Here is a 12,500-nt window from a genome sequence, read left to right as displayed (position 1 = left end):
CAAAACATACATTAACCACTACATGAATCACTTACAACCCTATATACATTTTTGCCATTTGAAAATAGCTGATCTACGAGCTTGTAGATCTGCTATTTTCAAAAGATTTGTATACGTTTGAAAACGTGTGAAATGGGGCATTCTGCATAATGAGTACTTTCTACTTTTGGTACTTTAAGTACATTTTGCTCGCTCGGATAGGCGGTTGTCCAGAACCACCAGAAAAGGCCCCCCAATTGATTGAACCATTTAAGAGAATAAAGTATGTTCCGCAAACGTGAGGAGAATAAATGGTAAAGTGAGAGACTGTGTGAGTTCTGCTCACTGAGCCAAACATGTGGCAAGAGAAGACATTCGAATGCTGCTGAGTCAGTCCAAATACACACACACACACACACACACACACACACACACACACACACACACACACACACACACACACACACACACACACACACACACACACACACACACACACACACACATACACACACACACACAACCTACTACTACTACTACGCTACAGTTGAAAACAAACTACTGTATGGCTTTGATAATCAGCTGCCAGGCTTCCAGGTACAGCTTGAGTGGAGGGATTTTCCGTTTACCATTAGAAAGTAAATTGTATTTAAACTAGAAGTTCTGCCCGCTACGCGGGCAGAATTCTAGTACCCCCCCTAACCCCCCCAAAGAAAATGTCGTTTGGGGGTACAAAATCATGGGATAAAAAATAAAGATAAAAATAACTGTACTGTACTGTACTGTACTGTACTGTACTGTACTGTACTGTACTGTACTGTACTGTACTGTACTGTACTGTACTGTACTGTACGGTCTGTACTGCACTGTACGGTCTGTACTGTACTGTACTGTACTGTACTGTACTGTACTGTACTGTACTGTACTGTACTGTACTGTACGGTCTGTACTGTACTGTAAGTACTGTACTGTACTGTACGGTCTGTACTGTACTGTACTGTACTGTACAGTATGTGAAATGTATGTGAAATGAGAGGAGATCTTGTAGGCGCCAGTGTTATGGTTAAGTTATAGAATTAACTGAGTGTAAACTGCCAAAAGTTACGTGCTGTCGAGCCCAGCGGAGGATGGATGGAACGGCGTGTTGCGACGCTGTGGTGATGCCAGCCAGGATTTATGAATGAATCGCAGAGAGGATTCCGACGGAGCCGTGGGTGAGATAAATCCATAGTTTCTGTTCCGGTGGATTACAAACTTAAGGGGTACCCCGAAAATTGCTTTATTATTTGGAACGCGATTGCGGAAGACCGTTTACGGTTCATTTAGGATCAAAGGACTTAATAAACATTCTTGAGGCCGCGGAGTGAAGAAGCCGTTCGGGCCATAACGTGGGACGGTTTATTGTTGTTGAGTAAAGCGAGTAAACGTCGGACTGCAGTAGCGTTTCTACCTTGTTGTGATTTTGTTTATTGTTTACGTTTGAACTTGTGAGTTAAGGGTTGTAAAGGACTTGGGAATTGTTTGGGTTGGGAGGGGCTTGTGAAATAATTATTGTTTGTTGATTTATTTGTTTATTCATTTTGTTTAGTAGGGAAAGAGATAGGGACAGAAGGCTATTTTCAAACCAGTGTATTATTTATTTACCATTTTGCTGTCAGTTATTATTTGTGAGGCTTATTATAAAGGAACTAAGTTAAACACCTGCCGATCCTGTTGTGTTTCCTTTTAGTTAATAATTATCCTTTCAAAGTAAAAGGCCGATTGTTACACAATTGTCTATACATTTACTTCTACTCCACTACATCTCAGAGGCAAATATTGTACTTTGACTCCGCTACATTTATTTGAAAACTTTAGTAACTATTTACTTTGCAGAAATAAATTATTATATTATAAAACATACATTAACCACTTTTGTCCTGTTTTATACATAGGCTATTTGAAAATAGCCGATCTACAAACTCACAACGTGTCGCCTCGCGACGCGTTATGAGCTTGTAGATCTGCTATTTTCAAACATTTTTGTACTTTTTTACCAGTGTTACCAGATTTTGGGAGACAAAGCAACCAAGTCTATGAAAACCAGCCCGAAAGAAGCGACTAGGCCACATGAGCACTTTAAACATATACATTGGGTACTTAAAAATAGTCAATCTACAAGCTCACAAAATAATCTTGGGAAATATTTGACATGTTAACAACACTGGTTTAAACAACATTATGAAGCAAGCCCAAATAAGCAACTACACTTTAGAAACAAGCCCAAAACCACAACCCACAACTACCAATGTTTACAAGCGACTTTACAGAAAAACAAGCCTAAAGTCACTTATAATAAGCAGACTTGGCAACATTAATTTGACTCTGTATTTAAATGACATTTGGCTTTATTTAAATGCTATTTGACTGTGTATTTGAGTGTTTATTAAAATGTTATATTTCATTAGCTCATAAGTGAGTCCCGTCTCGCCCGGCACACACACCAACAATGACCTCAAAAGGTTCCGTTTGACCCTCTCCGGGTTAAACTGACACTGTGGATTTTTACTGTGCGGCTTTTTTTATGAAAACCACAGTCAATTTGCACTGCTTTGTTCTCTGCTCTATAAACCAAGAGCCTGACATAACGGTGTGTGTGTGTGTGTGTGTGTGTGTGTGTGTGTGTGTGTGTGTGTGTGTGTGAGTGTGTGTGTGTGTGTGTGTGTGTGTGTGCGTGTGCGTGCGTGTGTGTGGTAGCCATAGCATGCTAATTGCTGCACCATAATAGCAGTGTGGTTAGCCACCCGTCCGCCAGCTAGCGTGGGGGTGGGTGGGGGGGGGGGTCTCGGTAGGAATTCAGAGCAGCCACATTTTGGTGAGCCTGTGTGAATTGTATAGCCTCACGTTTCCATGTTCTTAGCTAACAGGAGTTTCACCTGGTGCAACGTATTCTAACTCCCAAGACGACTAAAGGGTAACGGCTTGGGATGGATTTGGCTGGTGCCTCTCACGGTCCACTTCAGATGGTGTGCCTCCGTCATTTTAATTGTTTTATTTTTTTGTGGAGCCGTCTTCATTTTACGTCTTGCGTTTGAGATGTGCAAAACGCAAGTTACGTACAGTATGTGCAGTGGTGGAAAGTAACTAAGTACATTTACTAAAGTACTGCACTTAAGTAAATTGTGTAGGTATTTGTACTTTACTTGAGTATTTCCTATTTCCAATATTCCTTCTACTCCACTACATCTCGGATCCAAATATTGTACTTTTACTCCACTACATTTATTTGAAAACTTTAGTTACTAGTTAATTTGTAGATTTTGATTATTATTACAAAACATACATTAACCACTTCAGCCCTATATACATTTCGGCCATTTGAAAATAGCAGATCACAACGCATTGTGAGCTTGTAGATCTGCTATTTTCAAAATATTTGTATACATTTGAAAACTTGTGAAATGGGACATTCTAGGCTACATAATGAGTGCTTTCTACTTTTTGCACTTTAAGTACATTTTGATACCAATACTTTTGTACTTTTACTCAAGTAAATGTTTCATTCCAGACTTTTACTTGTAACAGAGTATTTCTACATTGCAGTATTGATACTTTTACTTAAGTATAAAAAATTTAGTACTTTTTCCACCACTGGTTGGAAACAATAAACAAAAACAACGTAACGGAACAACAACGGCTCTCCTCAGGGCTGTGTTCTGAGTCCACTGCTGTTCACCCTGATGACCCATGATGAGGCCCCCTCGTGGGCCTCATCAGGTGGGCTGGTATAGGAACACACACAATCTGGTCCTGAATGTCAACAAGACAAAAGAGATCATTGTTGACTTCAGACAGAACCAGCACAGCCACACACCACTCCTCATAACCAGTGGTGTAAAGTAATTAAGTACATTTACTCTCAGGTGCTGTACTTAAGTACAATTTTGAGGTATTTTTTACTTTAGGGGAGTATTGCCAATTTGCAATACTTTTACTTCTACTCCACTACATCTCAGAGGCAAATATTGTACTTTTACTACAATTATTTGAAAACTTTCGTTACTAATTACTTTGCAGATATAAATGATTACGTTATAAAACATACATTAACCACTTTAGCCCTGTTTTATTCATAGACTCTTTGAAAATAGCAGATCTACAAGCTCACAATGCGTCGCATTGTGAGCTCACAACGCTCACAACAAATTGTGAGCTCACAACGCGTCGCATTGCGACGCGTTGTGAGCTTGTATTCCGGATATTTTCAAACATTTTAGTATTTTTACTTTAAGTATATTTTGATGACAATACTTTTGTACTTTTACTCAAGTAACATTTTGAACACAGGCCATTTACTTGTAACATAGTACTTCTACATTGCAGTATTGATACTTTTACTTAAGTAAAAAATGTCAGTACTTTTTCCACCACTGGCAGAGAGTGGTGAGGACGGGCGGAGAAGATCATCGGAACTTCACTGCCTTCACTGCGGAACTTCATCAAGGACATTGCTCACAACCGCTGTCTGACTATATACCACCAATAACATCATGACTGATCCTATACCCACCCACATCCAGTGGTGGAAAAAGTACTTAAATGTTTTACTTAAAGGTAGGGTAAGTGATATTTTTTGGTAATTGTTTTTGTTTTGTTAAAAGGTTCAAGTACTATATTCTGATAGTAATCATTGCTACAGAGCGTTTGTTAGGTCACAGGGGTCTCTCCAGCTCTTTAGTAAAAAGAATATAGTACATTTTCAGGTTTTCAAAATTGAAGCCAATCAGGAGAGAGCACTGAAAATGCATTTTCTGTATAATCACGAGCTGGAGAGACATGGGAGACTCCTTTTACTGAACAAACACTCTATAGAAATGAGTAGGCCTACTATCAGAATATAAAGCTATTTAACACTGTTACTGAACAAACACTCTAATAGCAATGAGTATACTATCAGAATATAGAGCTATTTAACACTTATTTTAACCAAAGTAAATCACTTACCCTACCTTTAAGCAAAAGTATCAATACTGCATTGTAGAAGTACTCTGTTACAAGTAAAAGTCCGGAATTAAAGTCCGGAAGTACAAAAGTATTGGTATCAAAATGGACTTAAAGTACCAAAAGTAAAAGTACTAAAATGTTTGAAAATAAGAGATATACAAGATCACAACGTGTCGCGATGCGACACGTTGTGATCTTGTAGTACGGCTATTATCAAATAAGCAAATAGGCTACTTTGCTATCTGCAAAGTAGCCTAACTAGTAACTAAAGTTTTCAGACAATTGTAATGGAGTAAAAGTACAATATTTGGCTCTGAGATGTGGAGTAGAAGTAAAAATATAGACAATTGGAAATACTCTAGTAAAGTAAAAGTACCTCAAAATTGTACTTAAGTACAGTACTTGAGTAAATGTACTTAGTCACTTTACACCACTGCCCACATCATGGACTGCAGCATCAGGAGCAGAACGACCAGATTTTGCAAGAGTTTTTTTCCCCAAGCCATCAGACTTGTGAACTCTAAAAAAGTGAAATAGTCCCGTACAAGTGCAACATCCCCTAACCTTTCTCCTATATGCTGCTGAAGACTCCTGTTGTGCAATAGTTTTGTCTCATTATGAACTGTCTGTGATTTTATTTTATTTATTAGTGGGGATTTTAGTATTGTAGTTTTTTTGCATTCTTTTAACCCTTTGTTTGATTTGAGCTATAAAGCATTATTTTATCCTTTGGCTATTTATAATCTTGAAAATGTGTGCAAATCTTTGAATATATATATTATCGCAAACAAATTTACTCAAATCTTTGCTCCTGGGGGTCCCTGGAACAACATATTTTGAGATGGGGGTCCGCGGCCAAATACATGATCCTTGACAGGGTCCTTGACATGAAAAAGTTTGAGAACCACTGATATTATAGCAAGATAAGTTTAAAAAGAAAAAAACTGTTAGGATTTAGAAGACATCCCCAGAAGCAAAGATATGAGTTAAAAATGTTTGCTTTAAAATATATATAGGCTCTATATATATTCAAAGATTTGCACAAATTTTCACTGCGCGGCACTCGGTGCTGTGCTATGAGCTTGTAGATCTGCTATTTTTGAATAGCCAAAGAAATCTTAAATGACAGAGATGCCTTGCCGGATTGAAGGGGTTAACTAGGAGTAGTTCTAGATCATAGTAAGCCAGAATGAAATCTCGTTCATTTATGCATTTCATGTATATGTTGGTTATGTTTTTTTCATAAATTAGCGCCTTACTTCTGCATACAAGAATGTCACATAAAAGTAGCGAAAATAGCAGATCTACAAGCTCACAACGTGTTTTCATGTTAAAAGAAAATGATACCAGACTTTTTGGAGCTGACAGAAGGCAACAGGAAAGGCTTTTCTAGTTTCCACTAGAAAGGCTCTTCTGCATACCTCTGCTGTAACCAGTGGTTATTTGGGTTACTGTTGCCTTTCCATCAGATCCAACCAGGCTGCACCATTCTCCTCTGACGTCTGGCATCAACGACTGCTCAGTGGATATTTTCCTCATCGTAAACCCTAGAGATGGCTGTGCGTAAGAATCCCTATTTGTGAAATAGTCAGATCAGTCTGTTTTGGCGCCAACAACCACGCGCGCACGTTCAAGGTCACTTAAAGTAACTAAGTACATTTACTCAAGTACTGTACTTAAGTACCATCTTGAGGTACTTTTACTTTACTGGAGTATTTCCAATTTTCAATACTTTTACTTTTACTCACATCTCAGAGGCAAATATTGTACTTTTAATTACTCCACTACAATTATTTGAAAACTTTAGTTACTAGTTACTTTGCAGATACATGGTGGTTATAGGGGCGGCCATAGCTGAGTGGTTAGTGAGCCCGCCTAGGGAACCAGCTGGCCCTGGTTGCCCCAGGTTCGATTCCAGGCTATCCCAGCATATGTGCCGATGATATGAAATTTGTCCCTGAGCAAGACTCTTAACCCCAATTGCTCACAGGTTCTCATTGGAAACAAGACCGCAAGGACTTCCATGAACGACCTGTTAAAAGGAATTATCCTTAAGGAATTATCCTTATACAAATATATTAAATTATAAAGCATACATTAACACCTTTAGCCCTATTTTATACCTGGCCTATTTGAAAATAGCCGATCTACAAGCTCACAACGTGTCGCATCGCGACACATTGTGTAAATTGAGTAAATTTGTAATTCCGGACATGAACTTCTAACAGAGTACCCCCACATTGCAGTATTGATACTTTTACTTAAGTAAAACATTTACATTTACTTTACCACTGCTTAAATCCCCATTCTGATGCTCGGTTTGAACTGAAGCAGATCGATGGTCATGGTCAACATTAAGAAGACCCTCCAGAAAAATGCGTTTATGCGATAGCAGAATTTACCGCATAATCAGCAAAATGGCGCATAATTATGCGGGGGGTAACGTTTTTTCAAAAAGGCCGCATCGCATAATATGCGTTTCACATCGCATAATATGCGTTTCACATCGCATAATATGCGCATCACATCGCATAATATGCGATTCGCATCGCATATTTCCGCATATTTCGCAACTTTTAACATATTTCACATTTTTCGCAACTTTTCGCATATCGCATCTTTCGCATATTGCCGCATATTGCCTCATATTTCACAACTTTCCGCATATTTCGCAACTTCCCGCAATTTCACCGCATAAAATTGCAAAAAAACCTGCATATTTCCTCGCAAAATCAAGGATTTTAGCCCGCATAATCAAGAGTTTTAGCCCGCATAATCAAGGATTTTTGCCCGCGTTTTTCTGGAGGGTCTAATTAAGACATTAAGATGGTAAATGGATGGAGTTGGTGTGTATGTACGCTGCTGTCGGGTGGAAACTGTTGCTTTTTATTATGATTTTTATGATTTTTGTTTTACATTGCAAGGTGTAGTGGGCTTGAAGAACGGCTAATTTTGCTATTTTAGTGCAACACTCTTGTATGATGAAGTAGGGCATTAATTTACAAAAAATAAACTGCAAAAAAAAATATATATGGAAGGTTTCTTCCCGACTGCTACAGTATTATGTAGGCTATACTCCACACGTGTGCAATAAACTCCCACTGTAAATTAGACAGGCAACTTTAGAGTCCACTTTTCAATCTTGTTTAAAAACTCATTTGAATGGCTTTTTAAACTAGAGTTCTTCTTTTCTTTGCAAGAAACACTTTGCTTTCATTCTTTCTTTTTTTTTCGTTTCATTGTTACAAGTTTCTGTTCTGATTTATTGACTAATTGTATTTATTATGTATTTCTGTCTGTCTGTCTGTCTGTCTGTCTGTCTGTCTGTCTGTCTGTCTGTCTGTCATTCTCATTATCTCTCTCTCTCTCCATCTGTTCATCACTGCACTTAATTATTTTATTCATGGTTTGTTTTTCGATAATAAGAAAAACATTCAGCAGACAATTCTTCATGACAGTTATGCACTACACTGTGTGTGTGTGTGTGTGTGTGTGTGTGTGTGTGTGTGTGTGTGTGTGTGTGTGTGTGTGTGTGTGTGTGTGTGTGTGTGTGTGTGTGTGTGTGTGTGTGTGTGTATGTGTGTGTGTGTGTGCGCGCGAGTGTGCGGTCTCATTCCTGTCATTCTGTGGTTACTTCCTGTCCCCGCAACATCTGTCTGCCACATGTTCCACAGCTGCACACATCTGGACTACACAGCTCTCTCTCTGTGATTGCGTGCGTGTGCGCATGTGTGTGTGTGTGTGTGTGTGTGTGTGTGTGTGTGTGTGTGTGTGTGTGTGTGTGTGTGTGTGTGTGTGTGTGTGTGTGTGTGTGTGTGTGTGTGTGTGTGTGTGTGTGTGTGGCCACACCCAGGCTGTAATATTAAATGTATGTTGACAGCGTGACCCTTTGGATGCAGATCCCCCTGATGGTTTTTCATAGCATAATGTGATAACATTATGGTACGAAAAACCGAACGTCCATTTTTCCATTGGAGAGACCATCCTATTTATTAAGAGGCAGGCCTACTCTTGCTGATTTTGTAAGAGACTGGTCCTCAATTGCTTTGTTTTTAACTGAGCCACACTTGACACTTTCATGTCAAAGACCCCCAAAAGGATATATATTTGGGACCCCCATCTGAAAATGTTTTTGCCAGGGACCCCCAGAAGAGAAGATTTTGTTTAAAAATGCAAAAGTATTCAAAACCCATTTTTCAAAAATGTTCAAAAATAGCAAGCTCCCAGCGAGTCACTTTGTGTCGCGCTGGGAGCTTGTATGTCTGCTATTTTTGAGAACCACTGCTCTAAACCACTGTTCTAAACCCGAAGAGTTTTATGCAAACTTATATTTATATATATATATATATATATATATATATATATATATATATATATATATATATATATATATAAATATGTTTTTTCTTTTGGAACTATATAAATATATATATATATATATATATATATATATATATATATATATATATATATATATATATATATATATATATATATATAGTTCCAAAAGAAAAAACATATTCATTATGCAGAATGTCACATTTCACAAGATTTCAAAATGCATAAAAGTCCTTTGAAAATAGCTAATCTACAAGCTCACAACGTTGTGAGCTTGTAGGTCTGGTATTTTCAAATAGATATATGGAGCTGAAGTGGTTATAATGTGTAGTGTGTTTTATAATAATAGAAACCAGTAACTAATGTTTTCAAATAATTGTAGTGGAGTAAAAGTACACCATTGGCCTCTGTGTGAGCGCTGCAGTACATCATAGAATTAACTGTCATAACACTTTCCCAGGGGAAACCCAACCAGGTCATAGCCCAGGGCACCACGAAGGGTTAATCCGGCCCTGGTGTGACCTGGTGTCCTTACAGCTCCAGTGTGTGTGTGTGTGTGTGTGTGTGTGTGTGTGTGTGTGTGTGTGTGTGTGTGTGTGTGTGTGTGTGTGTGTGTGTGTGTGTGTGTGTGTCACAGACAGAGTGGCTTCATGCGTCATCGTTCTGCCGCGTTATCTTCAAAGACACCGAACCCACACACACACACACGCATGCACACGCGCACGCACGCACGCACGCACACGCAAAAAAACGTACCATACTGTACACAGATAAGAAGTTTATGAAGTGCTGGCCCGTCTCTGTCTGTCTGTCTGTCTGTCTGTCTGTCTGTCTGTCTGTGTGAGAACTAACAAACTCTGTGGTCTCCTACTACAAATACTGTGACAGGATGTGACATCATCAGAGAGAGAGAGAGAGAGATAGAGAGAGAGAGAGAGAGAGAGAGAGGGGGGAGCAGACAGGTTATTGTATCCAAATATTTGGACTAGTGCTACTTTGATGCTTTGGTAACATTGTTGTGCAAACTGAGTTACACGCACGCACGCACGCGTGTAACGCGTGTAACGCACGCACGCACGCGCGCACGCACACACACACACACACACACACACACACACACACACACACACACACACACACACACACACACACACACACACACACACACACACACACACACACACACACACACACACACACACACGCTGCAGTGTGTTGCCTCCTAAAGACCCTGAAATTAATAACAGTGAAGCAATGATGCAACCCTCCTGGGTCCATGTTGAACATGTTCCCCCCCCTCTCTCTCTCTCTCGCACACATGTCTGGACAACACACTTTCACTCCCCAAACAGCCTTTCGTGACTTCTTGGGACAAATGTGACCAAACGTCAAACGTTTGACTGACTCCGTCCCCGGTCACTTCCGCACTCCAAGAATGCGGAAGTGCCGTTCTCAAACCCAAGAGGTAAAATGGTGACGGCCCCGCTAAAATAACTGTTAAAACACCTTCTAATGAGCCACGAGAGGCACCGCCGAGCGAGCCGCTAGGCGAACGAGTCGCCGTCCCGAGCGTTGCGACGTCGGCTTCAGCCGACTCTGCACCGGTCAAAGGATAGTTCACCCACAAATGTTTTTTTTCTATCGATTAGTCACCCCATGAATATTTTTGGGTTTTTGTTGCATTCCCAAGCCAATATTTTGATGACCAGTGGTTCCGGTAGGAGACACAAAGGACACTCGGAACCGCTGCCAGTCATCAAATTATTGGCTTAGGAATGCGACAAAAAACAAAAAAATATCCATGAATTCAAGTGTCCATGGGGTGACTTATCAATAGAATTTTTTTTTTTTGGGGGGTGAACTATATCTTTAATGTACAGAATCGTGACTCATATCCCCCCTAGTCAACATGTGTAATCGCGGGTACCCCCTTCCAGTCAAACATTTGACCACATCAAATCCGTCTCAAGGAGTCAAAAACTAAAGTCAAAACTAAATTAGAACTTAATAAAAGCTATGATGACAAAAACCAATTGATTTTTTCGTCAGCAAATAAAATCTAGACTGAAAATGTTAGGGAGTGGAGAATCAATCCAGTGGAACTACTCTACTCTAAATGATGAAATACAACTAAAAACACTGTAATATACTGTACATGTACATATATAGGTGTGCGTGTGCATGTGCGTGTGTTATCAGACTCACCGAAGCCGAAGGCGGCAGGAGGGGGGATGGGAGCAGACTGCACCGGGGTGGAGGTGTACAGGCCGGTCACCAGGAGGCCATCGAAGGAGGTGCTGGTGCTGAGGGACACTGGAAACACAACCACACAACATACCATCAGTCAGTGTTGCCATAGTTTGTGAGAGAAACAAGCAGACAGGTCTACGAAAACCAGCCCAAAAGAAGCGACTAATAGGTTGCATGATCACACACACACACACACATACAGGGGGTCTCCAGCAAAAGTATTTGATATAGCTTCAAAATCAGTTTAACCACTTTAACCATATATAGGCCTACATAGGCTATTTAAAAAATACATTAAAAAAATTAACTCTCCAGCAGCCAAATACATATTCATCTGGGAGTCCTTAATATGAAAATGTTTGAGAACCACTGGTTTAAATTAGAAAGCAAGCCCAAATAAGCAACTACACTTTTTTTGTAAATTAACGGCATACTTGATCATACTACAGCGTCATACAAAAGCATCAAAAGTAAAGAAAGTAAAGAAGCATCAAGCTCGTTTTGAGCTTGTAGAGTTGCTACTTTTGCTGTTTTTTTCATTTGAATCCTGAAAAGTAACCGTTTTGGACATATGGCCTCAGGTCTGAATGGGTTAAACCAGTGGACTGTGGCCAGAGCCAGCAGATAAACACACAGGACCGCATCTAAGATACGCATCTAAGATAATTTTGGTTCCAACATTTTACACTTAAAATAATAAAACAATTAAATATAGCCTATCGGTCGTCTCCAGAATCCGGATCGGAGCCAGAAATCTGTCGTGGAATCGGGCTCTATTTGACATGTACTATTGTGTGATTCTTCAAGTGGAATCCAGTTCCATGCTGCCCGAGGCTACCAGCAATTAAACATGCGTAGCGTCCGGATACATTAACGCGCTCACACGTTACATGGCAACGAGCACGCGCTCACACATGGCATGGCGTGCGCTCACTCAAACATTGCACGGC

The 12,500-nt window shown here is 39.8% G+C and overlaps 1 protein-coding gene across 1 annotated transcript in view; it reads right to left on the bottom strand.

Moving 5' to 3' along the window:
- The window catches only part of reln (reelin), a gene marked incomplete at its 5' end in the record, with an annotated part of 165,763 nt that overhangs the window by 137,794 nt on the left and 15,469 nt on the right, over nt 1-12,500 (bottom strand). Inside the window, 1 exon segment of the mRNA XM_080437303.1 lies at nt 11,506-11,613. Coding sequence (XP_080293429.1) covers nt 11,506-11,613 — 108 coding nt within the window.

The sequence above is a fragment of the Gymnoscopelus braueri genome (genome assembly GCF_963280865.1).
Source record: "Gymnoscopelus braueri genome assembly, chromosome: 9".
NCBI classification, from domain to species: Eukaryota; Metazoa; Chordata; class Actinopteri; order Myctophiformes; family Myctophidae; genus Gymnoscopelus; species Gymnoscopelus braueri.
Note: the sequence above shows the minus strand (reverse complement) of the source record. Positions and strands in the feature narration are given on the sequence as shown.